Source organism: Charadrius vociferus, unplaced genomic scaffold (assembly GCF_000708025.1).
Source record: "Charadrius vociferus isolate BGI_N301 unplaced genomic scaffold, ASM70802v2 scaffold154, whole genome shotgun sequence".
NCBI lineage: Eukaryota > Metazoa > Chordata > Aves > Charadriiformes > Charadriidae > Charadrius > Charadrius vociferus.
The window spans coordinates 1-25,951 of record NW_009648147.1 but is presented as its reverse complement, the minus strand read 5'-3'; the positions used below and the strand labels follow the sequence as shown (position 1 = coordinate 25,951).

Below are 25,951 nucleotides of genomic sequence, written 5' to 3'. Positions count from 1 at the left end.
TTAAAGAGAAGCTTCATTCCGAGAGAGGAGCGGGATAGTCTATATGAATATATAGATCACTGTATATCAAACTAGAACGACAAATACCGACAGCGCAAACTGCACAGGACCTTAAAGAATTAGTAGGACAGATCTGTATAACATTCAAAGCTAACACACCAGTAACATGTACCATAAGGCTTTTATTCCATCCATAGTATAAATCCCCTGAAAATCTGTTATGTACCCAACATTTTCAGATCTGAATGCTTGCAGCCTCACATTTCCTGCTTCATTGGGTAATTAATAGTGCCAAGGCCTTGCCCTGTTAATGTTTAAATACAAATGTTCATTACTAATTTTATTACCAAATTTAGGAACAGAGGCACCGCAGGTAATACCGCTGTCCTTGAAAAAAGCAGGTTATTTTAGGTTCCCTGCAAGAGTGTGGTGCAGAAATGACATAGTACGTATATATGGTGATATTTTAAGAAAGTGAACAGTCTTGTATTTATTCTGTCCGTTCTGTGACTTCAGAAACAAGCACACTTCTTTGCCGCTTTGTTCCACAAAATAGACTTCTCAAAAATCCTCTAAAAAAGTGTAGATAGAATTTGGCCTAAGGAATGCACCGACTATCAAACTAAACAACCATCTGCTATGAGGCAGGAAAAGCATTGGGTGAAACTATTCTGGTAAAGCTGCTTGGTTGAGACATGATGGTAGAATCATAGAAGTGCTGAGGTTGGAAGGGACCTTTAAGATCATCAAGTCCAACCATTAACCTACCCTGAGAAAACCACCTCTAAACCATGTCCCCCAGTACCACATCTACCCTTTTTTTAAACACCTCCAGGGATGGAGAATCCACCACCTCCCTGGGCAGCCTGTTCCAATGTCTAATAACCCTTTCGGTGAAAAAATGTTTCCTAATACCTAATCTAAACCTCTTCTGACATAACTTGAACCCGTTTCCTCTCGTCCTGTGGCTTGTCACCAGGGAGAAGAGGTCAGCCCCCACCTCTCTACAACCTCCTTTCGGGTAGTTGTAGAGAGTGATAAGGTGTCCCCTCAGCTTCCTCTTCTCCAGGCTGAACACCCCCAGCTCCCTCAGCCGTTCCTCATAAGACTTGTCCTCCAGACCCCTCCTTCATTGCCCTTCTCTGGACACGCTCCAGCACCTCAATGTCCTTATTGTGGCGAGGGGCCCAAAACTGAACACAGCACTCGAGGTGGGGCCTCACCAGTGCCGAGTACAGAGGGACGATCACTGCCCTGGTCCTGCTTACCACACTATTCCTGATACAGGCCAGGATACCATTGGCATTCTTGGCCACCTGGGCACACTGCCGGCTTGTATTCAGCCGTCCGTCCACTAACACCCCCAGGTCCTTTTCTGCCGGGCAGCTTTCCAGCCACTCCACCCCAAGCCTGTAGCGCTGCATGGGGTTGTTGTGACCCAAGTGCAGGACCCGGCACTACTTGGCCTTGTTGAACCTCATACCATTGGCCTCGGCCCATCGGTCCAGACTGTCCATATCCCTCTGTAGAGCCACGTACTACTACGTGTGGTAGTTAACCTACCAGCTCGGCTTTCTTTAAGTGATTTACAGATTAGAAACTTAGAATTTGTCAAAAGACTGGTAGGCAAAACGGCAGAAGTTAACCCAGTATCTGAATATGTGCCAGACTTGCTCATAGTTTTTCATTGTGATGCTTCAAAATAACGAGAATATTTAAATATTCCCAGCAACATGAATATTTAATTTCATTAAATAACTAAGTTTAGTGACCAAAGGAACTGTAATGTCCCCATAACCTCACCTGTCCTCAACTTAATTTTAAAAATGTGTGATTTCTGGTGTGATACGATTTCAGAAATGGCCGCGATATGCTGTGTTTTCGGTAGCTGTACGTTTAATAGGACTCAGCAGTCCTGTGGCGTGAGAAAATTCCGAAAACCAAAAGTAATTATCATCTACCAAAAATAGGATTAATTCAAGTACAAGTAAAACCAACCTCAGTGCTGAGAGAAGACGTTAGGAACACGATAGGTTATTAGGGTGAAAACTGCCGGTGTGGTTAATGGAAGATGCGTTTGTGCTAACACCGTTTGGAAGTGGAGTTTTGTTGGGATAGCTCTAAAGATCTGTTTCGGAATACTGATAGAGATTATAGAGGTCTCTGCAGTATTGCTATAAAGAGGCTATTGGAGCTGTGTACATTTGGCAGATGTACATTCACCAGAAAAAAAGAAAACTGCTACAAACAGCTTTAGAAATGAGTAATTTTCACTAGCAGTGAGCAATATTTAAAAAATCAGTGAAAGTTAATACTGCTGAGTCTTTTTTGGTAAACTACATGGGAGTTACTGGGCTTGCTGGAGACAATGATATAGGCTCAAGTGATTCTGAGTTTTAAATTACATCACGGGAGAGTTCAAGTCAGTGCTTTCAAAGAGAAAAATGGAGAATGTAGAAGAAAAAAAACTATACCATGAAGTCAGACTACAAAGTTGAGGATGAGAGGCGGTGGTCAGTGGCACGTGCAGTTTCTTTACATCAAAAGTGTCTGGGACATGAGGAGGGCTCCAAAGATGAGCTGGATGAAAATCTGTACCTGACAGCTATGTCCTGACAGCACGGTGGCAAGAAGGTAGGAGCCAAAATAGTCTATGGTGTTCGCTCTGTGCAGTATGAAACTGAATTTACTCTCTGTTTGTTGTTAAGTAGCAATTATTATAATTATCAGTATACATGATAATTATAAACAAGAAAAATACTGTTTTCTTAGCTGGTAAATTTGATAGGTTTTAATCTGCTGTCACAGACGTGGGGAAAAGATGATCTAAATGTGGCGTGTTGAGAAAAGACAAGTTGAGGAAGGATTATCATATGCTTTAAGTCCTGGAGATTAAAAACATCTCTATTCTAGCCCTAGGTGCTTGAGGTATTGAGGAATGTATTTGTAAAGGGAACGCAGTTTTCCTATGAGTAGAATAGGCAAACGCTACATTTCTTGGAATTATTGTTTGGGGACAATGATGATGATTGTTGTTGTTGTTGTTACTGCTATTACTATTACTATCATCATCATCATCCCAACACATCTCATTGCTTTTTAAAGCTTATTTAAAAGGAAACAGATGTAGAATTGAGGGTTATTATTGATTTTCCATTGTAAAACACTATTGGACAACAACAAGATTTCTCTCAATTGTTAGAGGGCTTAGGTTGGAGCACAGCTTAAATAAAAATATGCGCAGCGGCAAAGCTTGTTAATGTCTCCGTTATCAAGACTTTAAACATCATTTCTTGAGACAGCAGCCAGATTCCGTGATTAATGTAACACGCTGAAAAACCATAGTGCAGTATCTTGTAAGTGCAGTGACCATGATAGAGCTTTGTTCTGAGACTGTACGTGATTTGTCATGAAATAATCATTTGCCAACATTTGCCTCGGAGTATAAATATTAGTGTAATTGTATGGTAGCTCCAAGAGGAGAGATCATCTTTAGAAATAATTAATTTCATATAAATAAGAAGAAACTATGTAGGGCATGTGACAAGTTGCTTAGTATCCCATTATGGTAGAGGTTTAATTAGGCAATGCATTCATTTTGTTTGATCTTTTTCTGTCAATATAGGGTGGAAAAGGGCTGGGATAATTTTTCAGGTGTTTGTCTACATACCTAATGAATTAAATTTTTCTCGTTAGGCAAGTGGTAGGCTTCCAGGTTTTCAGCAAGGTGAAAGACAGTCGATAGCCTAAAAAAAATTCTGCAAACCGTCCACCCGTATCATAATTTGCTGAATCAGAGTGAATCGTGGAATCAGCAGGCACTAGGAAGGAGATGTTATGTGTAAGATGACAACTCAGATGTCTTAGTTCATACCGGAGTTTCAGGTCAAACAGTGGGGTGAGAGAGAAGCTCTGATCTTACGTACACTAAATTTTGATAAACTCGTTGAATGAGAAGTCCCCCGGAGCATGCCTTGTCATGTGAGGGGCGAGGTGGTTTTTTATGTAGATCTGAGGTGCAATCAGTCATTTATGCATGCAGCTCCTTTTTTTTTATTTTCTTCTCAGAAATTACTTTCTTGGAATATTTGTGGACTAAATTGTAAGAGAAGTTGTCAGCAGAGAATTTTTCAAATAGCGGTGTGAAGAGAATGGTTTTGAAAACCATTTTGTGACGTTTGCTGTATTCCTCTGCTTCTAGGGTAGCAGTCCGCGCTGTAAAGTGGAATGACATCTGGGACATCCACATGGCCGGAGTTCATTATACAGCACAGGATAAAATTTCTAGTCTCTTCCTCTTTCTTTTCAAACTTTGCTTAATTTCAGAGTCTGGAAATAACACCAGTGGCTGTGTGCTTTCCACCTAATCGCTGTTTGTTGGGACGATGTTCAGATGAGAAATGAGGCAAGGTCCCCCCATACCATGCCATTAAATTTCAGCAGCACAGTGTCACCTTGATAAGGACTGTACTGCTTTAAAATGACAGCACAATGGGTAGGATTTGTCTGCCCAGATTCAGACATCCTCCACAATGTGGATCGCTCTGTTTGAGCTAGTTGTCTAGACTCCCTTTAGTCAACGCAAATAGGTCAGATGAGTCACACTTGTCTTAAATATCTATTTTAGGATATGATGAATCGTGCCCTGAAAGTGCTTATTTCTCTCCATTGACTGTAAGGGAGAGGAGTTGAGAGAACAAACTCGCTTGTCTGTGCTTATACGCGTCCAAAATGTTGTGAGATTAATCCAGTCTGATGTGTACCAAGAAATGTAGTTAAGAGTACTGAGCTGAAAAGTTTTAAGGGTTGGGTTTTTGTTTTTTTTTTTTTTCCTGGAGAAGCAGCACGCGAGCAAGAAGCAGAATCGTGTTAATCATCCTGGAGTTCGTGTGCTAATCTGTAAGCAGGCTACCTCACGCTTCTGGAAAGGTGCTTTACTGCTTAGCAGAGATTTCATCGCTGTCTGTTTCAAAGCAAACAGCAGTCAGGGGTACACAGTTCCCTGATTTGGGGTCTTAGTTGAAAGATGAAGGTGATTTGTCTTTCCTGTGGATTTCACAGGCTCTGTTGCGAGTGCTGACTGCACTGCGCTTATTTGATGAGCTGTTTTCTGAAAGACCAAAAAAACTGGGCTTATACTTGGCTAGTATGCTGACTGTTCCTAGGGTTATTTAGTGTTAAAAGAAATATGTCAAAGAACAATAAAAAAAGCGTATTCCTACTTCTGTAAGATCAGTGGGGGTAATTAATCACCATTCCAGTATAGTAATTGCATAGTCAATCATCTAGAGTATTGATAACAGTAGAAAGATACTCCAATATCTGAACGAAGCATAAGGTGTTTTAACTTACTATACTGAGAACAAAAATACTGCTGCCGGTTTTGAAAAATGGGTAACGCGGTGGTCAGTCAGTTAACAAGGATTCCTTTTTGTGTTTCACGAAACGTGAAGTTTCTGGTACGTGTATTTCTGAACACTTCATTTTCACGTATCTTCAAGCTCATTTTTCTTCTACGCCTTCTCTCTGCAATTAAAATACCAAAGTATCGGTCACTTCTGTGTGACTCTTGTAGATTGAGTTAACAAACGTTGCGTGGGGCTCCAGGAAGGGAAGAAAAGCCCCATAGTTCCCTCCTAGAAAAACAGGTTTTGCTGCTGGTTTGTCCTTTTTTTTTTTCCTGTGATACTTGATTTCACTAACTGTGAGATTCCACCTGGTAGGTTTAAGACATTTATAGTCTTGGATGCTTTTTGAATAAATGGTGTCCTTGCTTATTTTGTGTTCTTTAGATATGAGTGTTAAAGGTGTTATTTAATTATGAAAGATTATCCCCACCCTGTAGCTGAGCAGGGAAAAAAAGCAGCGCAGTGTAGCTAGAGGTTAATAACTCATTTAAAGTTAACATACGGACTACAGCAGTGCTGCAGAAATCATTTTAGCCAGGAAATGTTCTGGTTTGTTCTTTTCTTTTCTTCTTATTTGGTCTTTTTATAGCTTTTCTTCATAATATTTGTGCTTGAACTGCCTTTGTATTAGTCATACACCTACTCGCTTGCCAAAGCAGGGGTCGTATTCTCTTGAACTGCTGATACCTTCTTGCATTAACTCACTGTCCCTACAGGGGTAAAGGTTATATTTAGAGAGTAGGTCCGTGCTCTTTTCTTTAATGGATTTACTTCACCCGTATTCTGAGCTAAGGATGTAAAAGCTGCCATGTTTCCCACTCAAGTTTGCCGTTTATGGTGGCTTTCCACTATACTGTCTGCAGCCATTGCCGTATTCTAAGACAGTATAGATGGGTCAGGCTTTAATTTTTCAATTGGCGCTTACAGCACCTCTTAGATGAAGTAGCTGAACCAGTTTTACCAGAATCCCATTACAATTTTTGAGTTTTTCTCCTGTATCTTATTTTTGTCATTTATCAGACAAACTCTTACATGCCATAAGATTAGATATAGTCCTTGCACATGAATACGTGATGGTATTTTAAAGGGAGGGAATAAGACAGCCGTAATATGCACAGCTCATAATGCCAAAGAAACAGCGCATTTTGGTTCAGTCCGATTGTCTGATCGCACCATGAGACAGCATACAGATCTCTGGCTGGCTTTAACCAAAGCTGAAGTATGTTATTGAGGACGTTCTTACTGCACATCAAATAAAAATTCTAGTAGTATGAAATTGCCACTGCACATCAAACAGCGTAATTCTCCTAGAATTGAATGCAAGCAAAGTTTACTATTGGATCAAAAGAAAAAAAAAATCAAATTAAAATGATGATTGTAACCGACGGTTATCTGGCAGATGGGAACTGGCCAGATGCCTCTTCCCTCAGACCTCGTGTGTCTGCTTGTTGTCCTTCTCTAGTTTGTAATGGGTGTTTAGATGGAAAAAGATACTGGAGATTTGGAAGAGCATATGTTACATGGAGTCCATCAAATTTATAATGGAATTTTGGTCATTTTCTTACCACCTTAATAAGCACCAGTTATTTCTGTCAGATGTTGTCTGCAATAGCAGGACCTTGTTCCTACCAATATCCGTTCCTCTTCAGTGCCCTCCCTGTTTCTTCCCTCGCCCTAAGGAAAAGCAAAAGTATTTGATTGATTTACATGGCCACCGAGCTGTGGCTGCATTTCCCTTCACACTGCTTTCCAGTCTCCTACCAGTTTTCTGCTTGTTGTATTCCAGTTCCCTGTCTCCTTTCTCTTCTTTCCTCCCGGGCTAAACCTTTGCTTCCTAGACAATGTATTTATCGGCTGATAATGCTTTTGGTCTCTATTTGTACTCTGTCTCCCTGCACCCACACGCATGGCTACGCAGAAAGTATAAAATGCTAAGATAAAAAAATACCCCAAAATAATCAGTATGAGATTTGGGTAAAATCACAGTGGCTACTGAGATTTTTAATTATTCTTTTGATGTCTGATGTTACTGAGTATTTCATACTGCCTGTTCTTGACCGTATTTCTCTTAGAATGATAGAACCATAGAATGGTTTGGGTTGGAAGGGACCTTGAAGATCATCAAGTTCCACCCGCCCTGCCCTGGGCAGGGACACCTCCCACCAGCCCAGGTTGCTCCAAGCCCTGTCCAACCCGGCCTTGAACACCTCCAGGGATGGGGCATCTACAGCTTCTCTGCGCAACCTGCGCTAGTGCCTCACCACCCTCATAGTGAAATATTTCTTCCTAATCTCTAATCTAAATCTCCCCTCTTCCAGTTTGAAGCCATTTTCCCTCATCCTACCCCTACATGCCCTAGTAAAAAGCCCCTCCCCAGCTTTTATGTAGCCACTTTAGGGACTGGAAGGGGCTCTAAGGTCCCCCCAGAGCCTTCTCTTCTCCAGGCTGACCCCCCCCAACTCTCTCAGCCTGTCCTCCCAGCAGAGGTGCTCCAGCCCTCTGATCATCTACGTGGCCTCCTCTGGACTTGCTCCAACAGGTCCATGTCCTTCTTGCACTGAGGACGCCAAAGCTAGTTACAGTACTGCAGGTGGGGTCTCACCAGAGCGGAGTAGGGGGGATATTCATCTCCCTCAACCACTCTTGCTTTCAAACGAGTAAGGGCCGAGAACAAGGCGGAGGGGTTTGCACCCAGTGTAAATCATTTCTGGAACTCTAGCTTCTAAATTATGCTCCATCTCTCTCTTTGGCTCTTAGTCACTTTCTGCCAGTGAGATTGCAAATCAGATCGCTAAATAGGAAGAAATCTGATTTTCTAATATGTGTGTCATTATTTGTGTGTTGCTGAAAGGGAAGAGTAGCCTAGTTGCTTCCACATACAGTTTCAGGTGGTGCTTGTGATTTTGTAGAGAAATTGGTAAATGAGTTAGAAGGCAGATGATTTGGCAACAACTTTCTGTTGCTGACGGTTTGTGTCGTGAACTGCAAAGTTTTTCCACATGTACTGGAAGAACTGAGGCTAGTGCTGGAGTTGGATAGTGATTGCTTTGAGCCAGTGATACTGCTGTAATCTCCTTGAATTACTTTGCTGGCCTGGAGAGCTTCCTGATCAATGTATTTCATATTCCATGGACAGGTCAGCAGATACAGCTCTACTAGCTGTTAGTACTGCCCAGAGAAACTTTGCTGGAACCATATTCTGTAATCATAGAACCATAGAATGGTTTGGGTTGGAAGGGACCTTGAAGATCATCTAGTTCCAACCCCCCTGCTGTGGGCAGGGACACCTTCCACTAGAGCAGGTTGCTCAAAGCCTCGTCCAACCTGGCCTTGAACACCTCCAGGGTGTATTAGGTGGCTCCTATCAGAAAGCGTCATGAAAACATATGTTCCACTGCAATTTCTTTTTGGAAGAAAAAACAGGAGAAAGAATAATTTGGCAGTATGGTGCAGTTTCTGCCTTCTGGAGTTGATGTTAAATCATGTCTTGTAATGTAGTGCAACATCAACTGAAGTGCAACATTTTGATGGACCCAAAACAATTTTTTTTAAATGTATGTTATCAAAAACTGCCGTTCCCATTCATATTGAAATCAAGTCTCAAAATCTCGAAGATTCACTGAGAGAGACTTTTGTCGTTGGCATTCCTTTCACTCATACTACTGAAGGCACGAAGAGATGCCAGTGAGTTAGGTTGCCATCCAACTAAATTGAGCTGTTGCCCACCGTTCGCTTAAAACAAAATAAAACACTTTAATAAGCCTCTGGGCTTGGATCACAGAATGTTGTGTATGAGAATATATTCAGGTATTCAGTGGTGTTTGCTGTTCCTGTCTCGGAGTATGTATAACATGTAAGTTAACTGTGGGCGTCTCATGGTAAAACTCGGGAAAGAAATGACTGATGTTGGCGAAAAAGGGAATATTGCCAATTGTCTCTAGGCAAGAGAATATAAAATCACATGTCTGTGTGGTTTTATCTCTCTTGCATGTGGAAACTACAGTACCTCTGTAGACATTTTCATTGCTTATGTTGTTATCCAATAACGTGATCTCATGATTATGTAGCAGCTCATCAGAGATTTTTACATCATTTTCCACTGTCTGATACAATAGTCTACACTTTCCTAGTCTCTGGTTGGAACGGGTTAGCAGGTTATTTAATCAAAACCGTTAGTTTAGTTAGATGTATATGAGGTGCTGCATGCAAAACTTGTGACTTCCTCGCCGCATGAAGTCTGCATATTCGGCATTTCTTTTTGCCAGCCTTCTCTAACACTGCACCATTGTTTCTTACTCAGCCATCCTACCGCTTGGCTTGTGCTGACAATGCCGTACAATGTCCATAATTTGGTCTATGTTGTTTAAACATATGACAATGGAGCCATTGCTGATCCACAGTCAAAACATCTCTTTGTTAAAATTCTTTGTTGTTTTGTGAGAAATGAAAAATAAGGCAATTCGTACTTGAAATATTGTTACCCATCGTGCTATCTAGTAGTCAAGAGCTGCTCACATAAAGCCTTGCTAGAACTTTATATCCACTTTTTCCTCCATCGCTTCTTTCCTTGCTGGTTTCTGTTTGGTGCTCTTTATCTGAATATATTAGGTGAGGTGGTGGAGCATAAAAGAAACTAAAAGGTTCTTTAACACCACGATGCCAGTTCTTGCGGTACAGCATTTGAAACTTGCCTGTGCTCCCCAACATTTTCTTTTTGAAGAAGAATGCGAGTTCTTCCAGTACTTCGGTTTTAACATTCCAAGCATATTTGTGTGTGTGTGTTAATAGTCTAGTCCACGTGTAGGAGGGTGCAGGATAATTACAACTATTGCTTGCACAAGACAGCTGCTACAGCCTGGCTGCTTGCATTTCTTTTTATTTCAAGCTTGGTCTTCCAGATCGATTTTCTGAGATTTAATAAGGAGTTGAATCTAAGTTAAATGCTTGCAAATGCACCGGTAAATCTGTCTCCCTTACCTGTTTAGCATTAAACTCGCAAAAATCTGTATTTGAGAGCAGTGCCACTCTGGTTGAACTTCATCGGTACAAGGTCAAACTTTACCAAACTATGAATATACAGGGCAAAAATGTGAACCTCTGTTCCTCAAAAAACCAAGATTTTAAAAGGAGAAGTCCATTTTCAAATCAAAGTCAGATTTTCCATCTTGATAAAGTCTCTCAAACCTTGTCCTCCTGGAGTAACTGGGGGTAGTAATAACCATACCACTGTGCAGGAATGTGTTTACTCTGCACTGTTTTAGGGTAACTCCTATCAACTTTAACAAATACTGTATTGTGAGCTTATTTCTTGACTGACAGATAAAGGAAAAACTGTTTCACATACTTTTGCCTTTGAGGCGTATGCAAACACTGCTTGAGTTTGCATATTCTTACTAGAAATACATATTCTGCTTGTTGCTTTTAATGTATTATTCTTCTGTTACTATGTAACATTTATTATCATTAGTTAGTAGGCGTATTGTAGTATCTGTGAATGATCTAATAAAGATTTATTGTAATATAGATACATTAAGCATTTTACAAGTGAAGGACAGGCACAATCAGGGAAGTCAGAGCTGAAAGACACTGCTGTGATGAGACCTGCGTGGATGCGTGTGCAATATATGTAATCCATGTGCTTTGCACAAGGCCGTCTTAATTATAGGCTTAAAGCTAAATTCCTCTTTACTTAAATGTACACATTTGGCCAAAGCAAAACCCCAAGTGTTACAGAGATTCCTGAAAATCGGCATCAGACACTAAAAAGGTAAAGGCCCCGTGTGTATATGAAACATTAGAGCATCACTTGTAAAACAATAATCAGTTCCCTTTAATTTGAAGTTAAGAGTTGGGGTTTGGTTTGGTTTTGCTTTTTAAACAGCAGATCCTTCAGTGAAGGGAAGAAGATTAGAAGCATGATAGGAAAGTGGATTGATCTTGTCACGTGTTTTAATTTCCTCATGAATACAGGAGCGCACTGAAGCCAAAAGAGCGTAAAGCTGCAATTTACCATCGCAGCCCTCGGTCATAGAAAAGGCAGAGCAGTGGCCATTGCGCCAGTTGGGGAGTGACAGAATGCTTTTGTTCCGGCTGTGCTTCTGACAGCCGTTCAGCCGTCGCCTTCCACTTTGCCTTCTGTCTTAGCTTGTATTTGTCTCTCTCCCTAGCTCGTAAGCAGGAGATCATCAAGGTTACCGAGCAGTTGATTGAAGCTATCAACAATGGGGACTTTGAAGCTTACACGTAAGTTTTCTCATTTCGGAAGGAGTGAGGAGAGTTGATGTATTTGACACCGTATACGTAAATACGCATATTTATATACGAGTGCGTGTGTTTGTATTTATGTATTGTTGAAGTTCATTCTCAGATGCCCCCAGGAAACACCAGGCGTGGTCATTGCTGCTTTGCCCTGGCTTTACACTAGCCTGGTGGCCAGTTTCGGAGGAGCTGCTAGTGTAAATCCAATGTACTACTCTGCCGAGACAGGACCATAATCCTGACCCTAAATATGCAGTGATCTATCTTCATGTACGAAAGTAAAGTCATGCTTGTGATTTAGAATCCAGGAAACACAGCAGAAGCCTGTTCTAACAGATTTTTTTTATTGTCCATAGAGACTGATATTAGCTAGAATCCCATTTGTCCTCTACAGCGTGAAAGACCACGTGGAATTTAGGTTCCACCAGCCTCTACTGAGTGCTGTGCTGGGGGAAAGTGGACCGATTTCTCTCTCGTCTTTTCTCTGCAAAGCTACAATTCCATCTTTTCCTACCTCAAAAAAAAAAAAAAAAGAAATTTAAAAAGTAGAGGAAGACCCTTGTCAGCATTTCTTTTTGTCTCCTGTGTTCCTCTGGGTGGATTCTATCCTGTTGCAGCACAAGCCGCACAGTTCAACAGTGACACTGCTCGTCCTGTTTGCGGACTTGCCAGCACTAAACTTTAGCTTGGTATGATCACGTTAAAACCTTTATGGTACAGCTGCCAAGTGGAAACTTATTCCAAATCCTTATCTAAATTTTTTTAGTGTACCATAAAAAAAAATAGATATAAATGTTGCTTAAATAATGATGCGAGATGTAAACGATATCCTTTGGATTGCACAGAAGCAGTTTTCAGAGTCACAAGTAAAAATTCCTACTTGTAGTACAGTTGGCTTGCAGGGCCGCCTTTGGCAGTCTTGGTTTTTTGACCAAAAGTTGATTTATATGAAATCTAGTCCACCTGAAGTGAGCTGCCAAATTTACAAATTTAGGTGAAACCAGAACTCCATTACTTCTCCCCATTTAAGTTCCGTTCTTTTCTGGTGTGGTAGCACAGGTAAGTAACATATCCAGTGGGAATAAAGGAAATATTTTAAAAGTAATCTCTCCAAAGTTGTGTTGCGTAACGGTGTGGGTTTATTACAGAATTTCCTTTTTTTCCACAGAAAAATCTGTGATCCAGGCCTTACATCTTTTGAACCTGAAGCTTTGGGTAATCTAGTAGAAGGGATGGACTTTCACCGGTTTTACTTTGAAAATGGTAAACATTCCTTTTCCACCTCTGTGAATCTTCATCTGTTCCTTGCGATTGTGTTTCTCTGGTCCAATTATATTTTCCTTTGGGAGCTAATTGATTTGGGCAGGGGAAGGGAGTGTTATTTTTTCCAGAGTTCTGCTATATGTGTTTTTCTGCCTGTTTTTGCTGTGCTCATTCACACGTCGTAGGGCACATGGGATAGCGGAGGGAAGTTTCAGGTATTTAGAAAGAGAAAGACAGGATGTGGAAAAGAAAAACCAAACAAACCATAGATAAGTAATTCTCAGACTTATACTTTCTTTTTCCATTGGAGAAAAGAGAAAATCATGCTGTGAGTATACTTGAAAGAAAGGTCACTAAATTGTGTAATTACAGTGATTGCAACTAACAGTCAGCACTTCCAGTGAGTATGTGATGTACTGGGGATATTGGGGAAGATGTTGTAGTCACTCAGTCTGTACTGCTGATGATCTCATCAGCTGTCTTTTTTTAATAGGAGGGGGTGTGTATATATATATATATACACACACATATATAAAAACATCAATATATATAGTCCCTCTCTGACAATCATGTCAGCTATAAGAAAGAAAAATTACCCGTGGAAGTGGATCTAATAAAGTTTTGGAGGATCATGGAATGTTGGTAACCATTCTGGAGCAGACTTGACTCAAAATGAAATAAAATATTGCAAATGAAGGTATCACTTTATCCAGTAATTTCTGAAAAATGTCTGAGCGTGAAATGTGATTATCATATTCCTAAATTCTCTTCTATCTGCAAAACAGCATTTTCCGTATTTTTCCTTAAAATGTTCCTTTTCATTACTGCTGCTTTTTAGTTTTCATAGATATCAGCACTTAATAAAATGTGTCACAAGAGTTGAGTTAAAAGCTCAATTATTTTAACTGAAAATACTAAATACAAATGTCATTGGACATTAGACACAGCAGTGAAACTGAAGTCTTGGGAAAACTCAATTGGGGAACTCAAGATGGTGGTGCCCACTTTATTTAATTCATGTATGTACATGGATTAAATAATACGTACTCTTAAACATTTGCTTGGTTTCCTTATAGGAAATGGGAAAACATACTTTATGCTGTGACTGTGCTCATTTCTACAGTGTACTTGAGCTGGTTGTCAGTCGTGATTATCAGTAAACAATAATTATTATTTTGTATCTGCTAAGCTTGAGATTTTTGTTTTGTAAAATGGGGTGAGGTGAGTTATTTTGGCTTACATGGAGAAAATTTAATTTATCCTCTGTGTGTTCGTTTCCTAGCTTTATCCAAAAGTAATAAGCCAATCCACACCATTATCCTCAATCCTCATGTCCACCTTGTGGGTGACGATGCTGCTTGCATCGCGTATATACGGCTCACGCAGTACATGGATGGGAGCGGGATGCCAAAGACGATGCAGTCAGAGGAGACACGGGTCTGGCACCGTCGTGATGGGAAATGGCAGAATGTTCATTTTCACCGTTCAGGGTCACCAACAGTACCTATCAAGTAAGAAACAATTCAGACCGCAAGCTTAAACTATGTAGGTCAAACCAGATAGTCTAATATCTGCTTTTGGCCTTAAAACCTATGAAACCGTCCTCTTGATAGCGTAATTTCTTGTGGTCGTTTATGCGGTGTGTATTATATTCAGTAGTGTGCATATAGCATGGGTGCAAATGTTTTTAAAATAATGCTTTTTTTTGTTGATGTTTTCAACTGTGATGCCCACTGATCCAACTCAGTCCCTGAACTTGATAGCTTGAAGAGCGGCAAAATGTTTTAGTGTAGATAGGATTGGAAAACCTGAAATAGAATTTCAGGAAAACCTGAAAAAAATAAATAGCAGTAGAAGACATGGAGCTGTTAGAGCTGACCAGAAAATTCCAAAGAAAAAAGTATCACGGTTCTGAAAAACTGAAGTTTGAGTAATATTTGTTTGAATAATTTTTGATTTCCAACCACCTCTACTTACTCAGGCAAGTTGATTTTTGAGCCAGTTTACGTATTTACTTTGTAAATTAAGTCGTATGAGTACCTATCACATTCTTCTTTTGTTCATTCGGGCATCTCTGCGTGCGTGCCCTCTCATCCCCTCGGAGTCATGCCATGACTCAACCTGAATTCCTTCAGCCAGATTTTCAGCAGCGTACGTTCCGGCACGCTCAGAGCCGCAGGAACAAAAGGAAGAGTCGCGGCTTCTTTGAGAGGTTCTGCTCCGCTCCTTTGCTTTTCTTCTGCTTGCAGCCTTCGCTCGTGCCGCTGTGTCCCTCAGAGCCCAACCTCACCGACCGCTGGCTTACGTTGGGCTCTTTCCAAATTAGGCAGCTAATTAGTTATAGGCCTTGCTTGGCTCAGGTGCACGCCCTCTCTGTAGGATATAATTACGTTTGGGTGAGGTGTCTTAACGTGGATAGTGGCTGAATTTCCTGGCGTGGATGATAAGAGCTTAGTTTTCATCCTTCAAACTTTGTCGTGTCCCATATTTTACTTCTTTCAACACTATTTTCCCATATGAAATAGTACTTGATGAAGTAAGGAACATGATAGAATGCAGTCTTAAATTTCAGTGGGGGTGAATTTTTAATTTTTATTTTTTTTTAGGAAGAAACTAATTCAGTTACCTAGTGACAACTATTGTATTTTGTTTACAAATGTGAAACCAGCGGGAGCAGGAACTATGTCGTCCTTTGTTTTTCACATTCCAGCTGCACTGCCTGTGTTTAAACCGATAATATTGAAAGAGTAGCTACATTTTCTTGAAATGCAGTGTTACGTTGATTTTTTATGTTTTCATAAAGGAGTGTTTTGTCAAGGGATCTGACCTGGGTATGTGTAGAGCCAGAAAGCATAAGGGAAACAGGTTCACCTGTCCCAGTGCCCCCTGGACAGTAAGTGTTTATAGCAGAATGACATGAATTGGACTAGAGAATTATTTAATCTTTTCCTTTGAGGTACTTTTTCCCTTTGTTTTTTGAGAAGGGTTTTTTTGAGGGCGTATAAGTTTGGGGTTTTTTTTTAACATAACCATTTTTATAGGAAACAATCCTAAAGTTAGAAGGTAATTTATGACACTCACTCTTAGACACCAAAAGCAGAAGGCAAAAAAAATAGCCATCTTATTACTCTTTTCATTGAAGATTATAGAATTTTCCCAATAATTCCGGTAATAATTCATTCAGTAAGACTTCATAGCAGCTCTGTATGAGGCAGGGGGTTGTAACGGGAGCCTCAATACTTAGTTCACGTAACGCGTACGTGTGTGATGGGCTGCCGTGACACGTGCTGCGCCTACAGGCGCTCGCCAGAGGTGGTTCCTCTGGAACATAAAGGGACTAGCTGCCGCAGAGCGACTCCTGGCCCTTCAGGCAAGGGAGCGCGGTCGTACGCACAGATCTGAGGTTTGCCCCTCAGAAGCAGTGGCAGTTATTGAGGATTCACATCATGTCAGTTGTTTACGGCTGCTCACGCTCTCTGGTAAAGATGAGGATTTCTGGGACCGCTAAGGATGGAAGGAGAAGCTGAGAGGTCAATTTTTTTTGAGACTGCAGGGTTGTGTCTGTGTCTGTTCTGAGCCTCTGGGGTCAGACAGAGGAGAGTTTGGGATTGTAAGAGGGTGTCCCAGCTGGAAAGGTCACAGAGGAAGAGTAGGGGCTCAAAGCCTTGAAAGCACAGCTAAGGCTTAAGGAGAGATGCTCTGAGATTGCAGCATGGCACTAGATACGTAGCCCCTGTGTAGCACTGGCAACAGTATCACATAAATCCCTTACCTAACCCTCATCTTGAGCTCAGAGGGGTTTTTTGGACTTGCTCATATCACCGTTCTAAAATATCGTTGGTCTGATGGTTAGAAACCTTGCTTTCCAGTCCAAATTATAGTCATATTCAATGTATCCTTGGTTATTCTTATTTCATCATGGTTCTGGGGATAGGTGTGCAGACATGAGCTGCTTTATATGAAAGCTAATTAGATCACTTCCCACCTTCTATTTTCATGGGATGAATAAACCATGTTGACTTGATTGGCTTTTTTTGATAGGATCTCCGTTTTCCTGGCTACCTTAATAGCTCTTTGCTGCCTTTTTTTTTGGTTTGAGGTTCGTCTTTTCATTAGCTTGGGTTCTTACGACATACTGTGTACAATTGCGGGCAGGGCTTGATTTAACTTCACAATGTCCTCCTTTTCCCAGTTGAGAATGCCACACCTGCTGTGTTCTGGCACGATTTTTGCACTTTTGTCATCCTCATTCCATCAGCAGATCATCCAAGACAGCCATGTATTTATCCTCAACTGTTGCTTCCAACCAATGAGTATATAGAAACTTTTGCTGAGCGTGCAGCTTCATAGTTCCTATTATTACATGTGCCATTTCTGGATTACCCAGCCCTCGAGGTTATTTGGTTCTTCTTGCGCAATACTCCCATTTTCCTTTTCATTTATAGTGCCTTCCACCAAAGCGCAAGCATACTACGTGACATCAGTACTACCGCTTGTGCTCAGGTCATAGGCAAAGACTAGCGAGTCTCCTCTAGGCTGACAGTTCCCCTTTCAGCCCAAGGATTGTCACTTTTCTTTTAGTTATTTGACATATTCTTTCTCTAATCCCCACCTTCTCCAGTTTAACTGGTAGATTTCCAGGTAGCGCTATGCCAGAACTCACCTTGTATAACCCCTCCTGACCCTCTTTTAGACTGCCTTGAACTTCACCTTGACTTCTCCCAGTCAGAGCAGCAGTGCACCAATAACTCAATTTCGGAAAACTACAGAAGAAATGTAATTAAAATACTGTTCTAGGTTATCCTTTCTTTCTTTTCTCATATTTGAAATGTAGGCAGACTACAGCTATTTATTTAATAATTACCTATACACAGTAGTTAATAATGGCACTTCCGTAACAAAAAAGTGTCTTACAGATAACGTCTGAAGAGGAATTTCAGATCTAATAAACTTGCAAAAGCAATTGTAGCTGTGATCCTCTTTTGCGAACGTAGTATCCTAGATGATGTCAAATCAGTTGCTGTGCAAACACAGTAGTGCGTTTGTTTTCAGGAGTACAGTACGGAGCGTGCAGAAGTCTAAGGGCAGAACTAAGCTCTTTGGTAGCTATAGGTATATGGAAGCATTTTCTTCTGGCAGGTAATTTATTTAGAGAAGAATATGAGTACAAATATATATTTAGTTTATAAATAAATTTTATTTGTAGTTTTTGCTGCAAGTCAGCCGAGAGAAACTTTGGTTTGTCTTGTCCCTTGTTTCTCTCTGAGCACAATGACTAGGTAGGATATTTTTCTCTGTATTCCGTGTTCTTAAGCACTTGTGCTAATGTGTTCCCGCAGAACTGTGTCTGCGCACACACAGAGTTGACCTGCCTCATATAGGCAGTCAAAGGGTTATAGGACCTAAAACCATCTCCCACACCTAAATTCAGAGCTGAGGTTTCCAGGCTTCTATTCCCTCACTTACCACACCTTACACCTTCTTATACTTTCCTAAGTTAAATACCAACCGGCAGGAAGACTTAAGTAAAGAGTTTGTTCTGTGTTTGTACAGTGCCTAGCACAGCGGGATCCCAGTTGCGACTTCGGCCCCTAGATGCTACGGTAATACAAATGATATTACAAACTGAGTTAGTTAACTCCTTGCTTACACGTTCCTTTTCTTTCGTTTACTCTCTGCATAAGGCTCCAGCATGTCTTGCATGTAAATGACATCTAATCCTTCCTTGTTACTTGCTTCAATTTTTGTATGAGAATCTCAGTCCGTGGCAGCATCTGTAATGTACATGCCGAGGAAATAAGTTAAACTCAGAGATTCACATCTGAATTGTGCCCTCCCTCCTTTAAGAAATCAGTTAAGGGACTTTGGCTTCCTGCCTCAGTTTTTTTTTGTTTGTTTTTTGGTTGTTTTTTTTTTTTACTTCAACAGCCTCTCTGGCATGTTGTAAAGATGGAAAATGTCTGTAAAGTGGTTTGAAAAATAAAAGAATGCTTTGCCTGAGCGTTTGGGGTTATTTTTTCCCTTGGTTTTGTTCACAATATCGTGTTTAATGATCTTGAGAAGATTTCTTTTTAATAGTATTGGCTAAAACTTGAGCATGTATTATTATGTGGCAGTAATGTTACTTCAGTAATGGCAATGTTTGTTTTTTTTCTTCTCCTTCTTCCTAGCTAAAAATATCAGCGGTGCCGCTCTTGCATTTTCTGTACCCAACGCACCTGGTTGATAACCATCTTGGCCATCCCGTTCTCTTCATGCATGTTTCTGAGTGCATGAAGTTGTGAAGGTTCTTCATGTAACACATTTGTGATGCACCGTGTTGCTGTATATTCCATCTGTACACTGTTGACATTTCAATGAAGGTGATGTTCCATGCAAATAGAGAATAACAAGGCATAAAAGACAAAAAAAAAAAAGAAATATTTGATGGACAGCAGTAGATACAGAATACATTTGTCACTGTCTCCATTTATGCCAAGTTTTGACAGACAACTTCAAAAAAAAATATCCTGTTTATTAAAAAAAAAGAAAAAAAAAAAGAAAAAGTACATTTTACCTTCTTTTTTTAAGAACTGTTTTTTGACTCCTCCTTTTCCCGAGTCCCAGGATTTGCTTTGGTTCTGGTAGGAATGGTTAGGATTTCCGCTGGCAGCTCTGTTACTGTAAAACAGGTTTTTATTACAGCATGTAGATGGACGAAATCATTGATAAATGTGGAAGTGATAATATCTTGGCTTTGTACCAGCTGAAGCCTTCTTAGTTTATTAGTCTGTGTAAACTGGAAAAATCTCATCATTTGCTGGCTTGGTCACTTCAGGAACTATCACGGTTCTGGTGAGCCAGCAACTTTTTTTTTTTTTTTCTTTTGAGTCTTTACCTTTGTTTTCTTACTATGCTAATTGAAAATTTCTATTGGATGGTTAAGCAAAATTAAAAATTGTGAGGAACTAAGTGATGATTGAGGGGCAGGTTTTGAGGATTAAAATGGAAGAACAGGGAAAGACAGATTTTTATCGCTTTTAGGGTGTACTGTAAATTTTTTAAGGCGGCTTTAAAAAATAGAAAATTTTGGTTCAGCTGTAGACCAGTTGTGTGGCTCATATACTCGAGAAATATTAGGCCTTAAAAGCTTAGTATGAAGAGTTTACTTTCTTTACACTGCTGCTGTTGCTTCTCTGGAAATGTATTGTGGATACACCAGTTTTCTAATGAGACTCTTAACGCTTTTACCACAGATTTGTTTCTCCCCCCTCTTCCCCGTCAACCTGCCCTTCATTTCTTAAAACCCTCACACAGCGCACAGTGTCGAGGACAACAATTTTTGCGGCGTTACCAACTTGGTTTGGCCCCAATCCGTTGGTGCCAACACCTGTATGCCACACGGGGAGCGCTCGCCGTGTCACTGCAGAACCCAAACTTTGTTGCGGGGACAATTTTCGCTTCCCTTACATTAGTGTGAAAACACATGTAGGTTTATTCCCTTCCATTTTTAATACAAAAATACAAGGATCAGTTATTTTTTTTTCCCCATTCATTAATTATTCTGTTACCAACAGGGCTAATTGTTCTCTGCAGCGCTGTATAGTGCATGATATCTCAGTCAATGTCCTTTTTAGCGGTGAAAAAAAATTTACCACGCGGCAGCCTGAAGTTTTTAAAACAGGAAAGCTTCCTAATTTGTACCATTTCACCTTTCTGTGTTGATTACTAATCAAAAGCAGTTCTTAAACATTTTGATGTTGTTACTAGTGGATGTATGGTAGGTGGATTTAAGCTTCTCTGATAATTACTACATGATTTTAAACAATATATATTTAAAATAAGCATCTACAATAAATGTGTTGAGCCATATTAACCTGCCAATGGGATCTGTGAAAAAAAGTAATGGCCTCATTTTTCTCATTAATTTCTTTACTTTTTTTTTTTTGTGAAGCGGCTATGAGTGGCATAACTGTATTTAAAATTAACCAATTAGGTGTAGGGTGGTTTTTTCTTTTTATACTTCTAACATAGCATGTGGTGTTGATGTATTACTGTAGACCAAGTTTGTCTTCCACACCAAGACGTGAGGAAATTGTGATTTGTTCTCTCCACCACAATGGAATTACACACTTCTCTTCTGTCATTTTGGAACACTGCAGTTTACCATGGGACACAGTGTACATATTTCTTGCCATAATGGTAAATGATTGATATATTTAAGGATTAATAAATTTGTGATTTCTGCTGACCTCGTGCTTGTGTTTTAATTTCCCAATTGGTTGTGATTTTCGCACATTGGAAAATATGTCCTGTCTTTTTGAATTCAAAAGTCAGAGGCGCAGATGCAGTTAGTTACGAGCCAGATTTGCAATTTGAAAATATGAGTGTTTGCTTTTGCAATTTGTCTTTTGTTTAGTTCTTAACTGCCCTTCCCGAGGACCCGGTTGCACGCTGTTTATGCCATACTTTGCTGATAAGATTTTGCACATACCTTATACCGATAGGTCTCTATTTAGAAACATTTGCAGTAGTTTGCACATTTCTGTGGCTGCCTTACTGTGTTTCAGGTGCTCAGCCTGTAACACAAGATGCAGTGAGAGCAGTTATGTTTAGCGTTGCAGCCCATAAAATGCGTAAATAATTAGCATTTAAAAATAACGTACCAGTTTAAAAGCTTTCATGTGTGTCCGCAGTGATTTTAGGCTCTCTGGCCCTATGCTGAGTACAGTCCTTTATCCCAGCAGAAGAAGGAAGGACCGAGGGGGCGGAGGAGAAGAGACAACTTCCAGCTTTTCACGGGTCACGAAACACGGAGCTGGATGCTTCCCCTGGTCCTGTGCCAGGGGCAGCAGCGTTGGGCCGGCAGGGATCCAGCAGCACCGCCTGGCCAAGGAGCCGGAGCGTGTTCCTGGGCTTGGGAACATTTCAGTGCTTCCTTCTGGGCAGCGTCCTGCTACAGATTTGTAAACAAAAATTACAACAGCTAAGAGAGAGCTCAGAGGATTGGAATGTGTCGGTAAACCCCCCCCGAGGAAGCCAAAGCAGTTTAGTCTGCTGGGAGGTTTTATATTTTGTCATATCACTCCTACCTACTTTGTTTACTCATTTTTTCCACTAAATGCTATTCCAGAAATCAGTTTGACTTCCATTTTAACTGTGCACCCGCAGTAAGCCGTTTGACAGCAGTGGAATTGCTACTAATTCCAGGTACGTAGATAAGAGAGATCAGTGTATTAAGCATAATGAGGAGGAGGGGGGTAGGTGGAATACAGTTGCCTAAATACCAGGTTGAAGACATGGGAAATGAGCAATTTTTATTTTCTTTTTTATTGTGGATGTCCTTTTATAGAAGAACTGTTTGAATATGCTGCCTCCTGGTGGCTTTTTGTAATGGTGTTTTCTATTTAGGCACGCACAAGAAGATGCTGTTTATTCTGAGCAGAAAGGAGCCCAGTGCTTTCATGTATTCCCTTTTTTTAACGTGAGTAAGGAACACAGAATATTTCACAAGCTGACATGTCTGTTTTCTGGGGCTTGACTGTATGCTATACACATACCTGGAGGAATCAGATTCCATTTGCTGAAAATGAGCTCCTGGGACAGAGTTAGGAAAAAAACATGGGAGTTGTACGTTAAGTCCAGAGCTCATTGTGTCAAAGATTAACTCCACTGTTTCTTGAGTGTGCTATGACTGCTTTGTGATATATCATCTCCTTGGACTGCGCGCACGCAGAAAACAGAATTGCTTCATTCTGCTCAGGGCTTTTCTTCTTAAATTTGTGCAGTCATACTTCATACGTAACTAAGATTAAGAAAAGACTGTTAGTTAAAAAATTAGCTGTATGAGTTGGAGAATTGATCCAAATTGCTTCAGGAGATTCAGTTTCTTTCTGCCTAATAAATTAGTGGTAAAATACAGACAGCTGTGGGTGAATTGGTTAAAAGTTCAGTGCTGCAGTGTCCAACTGCTAATAAATGTCTGGTTTCAGAAGGGAGAACTGCTGTAGTGGGGTCTGACTCGCCTGTACGGGAGCATTGGGAGGTTTTCATCCCCATGAGAGGGAGACTTACCTCTCCTGAGGACTGCCTGTGTCTCACATGGAAGGAGTCCCACGGAGAGCACCCGAGAAACCTTTCCTCTTCTCCCTCTCTCGCACAGATCCCCGTGGCTGAGCAGAACGAGCAGCAGGATCCACTCCCCAGGCAGCGTGCTCGTAAAGCCAGGAGAAGGCAGCAAATCTGCGTGCCCCTGTGCTGCAGTTTGGGGAAGAGGAGAGCTTTTAATCACAGAGCACGAGGGGAGGAGTATCAATGCAAAGATGACAGGCTGATAGGAAACAGGGCCTACAAGGTGAAGAGGTAGGAAAGTAGTATTTCCATATTTACTAAAATGTTGCTTTCTTTCTTTAAAGATGTTGCCAGAACCCAGCTGTGCAGCTGGACCATCTTATGAACTACCTGGCAATTTGGCCCATATAACCTTTTTCATCATAATGACTTCTAATTAGTTAAATAGATAGTTGGAGATAGCTTGTGTGCCTGACAGCTCATTGTATAAGCAAAGTCATTGCTGAACGTTGGTATCTAAACAGCAGTCACCCCCTTGGTGAGGATGGAGCAGAGAGAACTCCCCAGCACATCTGCCGAAACCCCACATAGGGCTGTCACCATGTCCTGTCCCCTGCAGAGAGGGTAAAGACCAGCGCAAGAAGTAAGAGTTGAGCTCCAGGGCTGATGGCAGGGTTAAGGGCCCTCTCAGTTTCAGTGGAGAAAGTTAAATATATTAATACATTTTGAAGGACAGCCTGTCTGGAGCAGAGCTGCTTTCCGCAGGGATGCAGTCAGTGGGCTGCCAGGACGCACTGCTGGAAGTGCCAAAACACTGAAATCTCACTTTGTATCAAAGGTCTGGTCTCCCAGGTCTTGGGTGGACTCAAATGGTGATGCTCATGTCAAAGGCTTACATTTTTCTTCACCCCAAATACTTACTCCCACTTGTGATCACAATTAAAAACTGGGCATTTTTTCAAGAGATTTTTTTTTTTAAAAAAAAACCACACAGGTCGTTTTACTGGGCTGGTTTTACAAGGTTATCCAACAAGAGGTTGTATCAGCATCACAAAGGAGTTAAATAGAATAAGCTTTGGGTGGGAAAGGATGGGATTTTAAACCAGTTTGACCCGCTTAATTTTTGTCTGGCTACAGAGAAGCATCGGTAGCTCTAAAGGAAGTTTTTTCAAACTCCAACTATGATACAGTATAAAGCTGTGACAATTTGCATAATTAAAGCACCCTTAATTTTTTTTTTTTAAGTAGCAGCTTTTTCTTTGGGAGAAACTGAGCACCAATACTTACTAATCTAGCAAGTCCAAAAATCAGCAGCTTTTGTTTCCCCCCCCCCAAATCACTCCCTCAGCTCCTTCCCAGCCAATGCCACTGGGTCACAGTTCCCGCAGAAGAACAGAAATGACTACTGAGGTCAACCAAACTGTGTTGGAAGTGGAGACGGTGAGAGCCTGGCCCCTCCGAAGGGGTCATTGGATTCAGCAGTGTCAATGGTTTTCTCCAGATAACTTAACTAAAACCAAGGAAACACCTTTGCAGACATCACCCTCTGGATTACTCTCTCCTGGTCTGGCACACGCACAGGAAAGTAAAGGGCGACACTTGATATCAGCAACTCTGAGACTAATAATGGCGGTTTCTGGGTTTTTTTCTGAATAAACTCACTAGAGAGTAAAGCACAGAAGCCGGGCCCAAACTTGCCTGCCTTGTTCTCTGGGACAAATAGTCATGGAAAACGTTCTACTTAGACCTCCATGCGTGAATCCTGTTTTTCAGAGGGATACATGAACACCAGGCAACGCTTTACAACAGAAAAAAAACACCAAACCAAACTCAAAACAGTCTCTCTGTGTGAAAAGCCTTGTTTATATCCCAGTATGTTATCAACATTATAAATCAAACCCCTGTATGACCAAAGCAGGATGAAGATACTATCACAAGTCATGAAGGTGCTTATTTCTTTTTGTGGCCCTTCAAATCAATACTGCACCAACAGAGGGAGGCTGAGGGGGCTTAACTTTCCTTTCCAGTGACATACAGATATTCTTTTGGCTTTGGGCAAAAGTGAATATGGTAAAGTAATATATTTTTAGGAAAATTCCCATTTCCATGCCTTCACTGCCACTCTGCATATGAGTAATCTTCAGATTGTCTCTCTAGACCGTGGAGATTAAAGGATCCTGTGAAAGTTAACCAAAATTCCCCTTTAGTTATAAACTTAAATGTAGTCCATATATGTATTTCTAAGGACCTGGGAGTATTAAGTATTTACCAGCATCTGAGAGGAACCCAGCTAAGGTCTGCTGCTGTTGGTCACCTGCAGGAACTTTGTTCCTGTCTGCAGGTCACAGCATTTTCACAGCGTGATTGAAGAAGTTTCTGAACGCTGTTTGAGGCATCTGAAATCATCAGCAATACTTGGAAAACAGCACATTTGTGACTCCTTAGAACAGTAGACTTCCCCTGTGTGCTGGTAGTCAAAAAGAAAACAAGAGTTTTCCTTACATAAATGGATGCCTTTGATGATTCCCGTATGTGAACAGCTACAAATACTAAAGACTTCCAAGCCCTCAGCTGGTGTTTCCTGGTCTCTATTCTGTAAGGGGTTTCTCAGGATGATGACCTGAGGCACACCAACAGCCAGCAAAGGAGATTTCCTCTCTCCTCCCTAGTTGAACAGGGGAGGAAGGGAACCTCGGGAAGACCAGTGGGTGCTCCAAGCTCAACTCAGATCTCTACTGGTGCTCTGCGTGATAGTAGAAAAAGTGTCCCTGCTCTCTGGAGGTTCCCCACAGCACCACTCCATAGTTACTGGTTACCAAAACAGCCTTTCGTGGACTGAAACAAGGAACAGAAACCTTACTAGAAACCAGGAAGACAAGGAGGTCTGCCCTAACATTCCAACCAGCGGGAACATTGACATGGCTGCACACCCAGGATATGCCAAAGGTCTTCCGCCTCCTCAGAGCCACCAG

General features: G+C 41.0%; 1 protein-coding gene across 1 annotated transcript in view; it reads left to right on the top strand.

The window, feature by feature from the left end:
- The window catches only part of CAMK2D (calcium/calmodulin-dependent protein kinase II delta), a 164,075-nt gene extending 143,297 nt beyond the window's left edge, over positions 1-20,778 (top strand). The window contains exons 14-18 of the mRNA XM_009883941.1: positions 11,576-11,651; positions 12,835-12,929; positions 14,212-14,440; positions 18,483-18,532; positions 19,100-20,778. Coding sequence (XP_009882243.1) covers positions 11,576-11,651; positions 12,835-12,929; positions 14,212-14,440; positions 18,483-18,489 — 407 coding nt within the window. The 3' untranslated portion in view covers positions 18,490-18,532; positions 19,100-20,778. The remainder of the gene's footprint in view (positions 1-11,575; positions 11,652-12,834; positions 12,930-14,211; positions 14,441-18,482; positions 18,533-19,099) is intronic.
- The last annotated feature ends 5,173 nt before the right edge of the window (positions 20,779-25,951 follow it).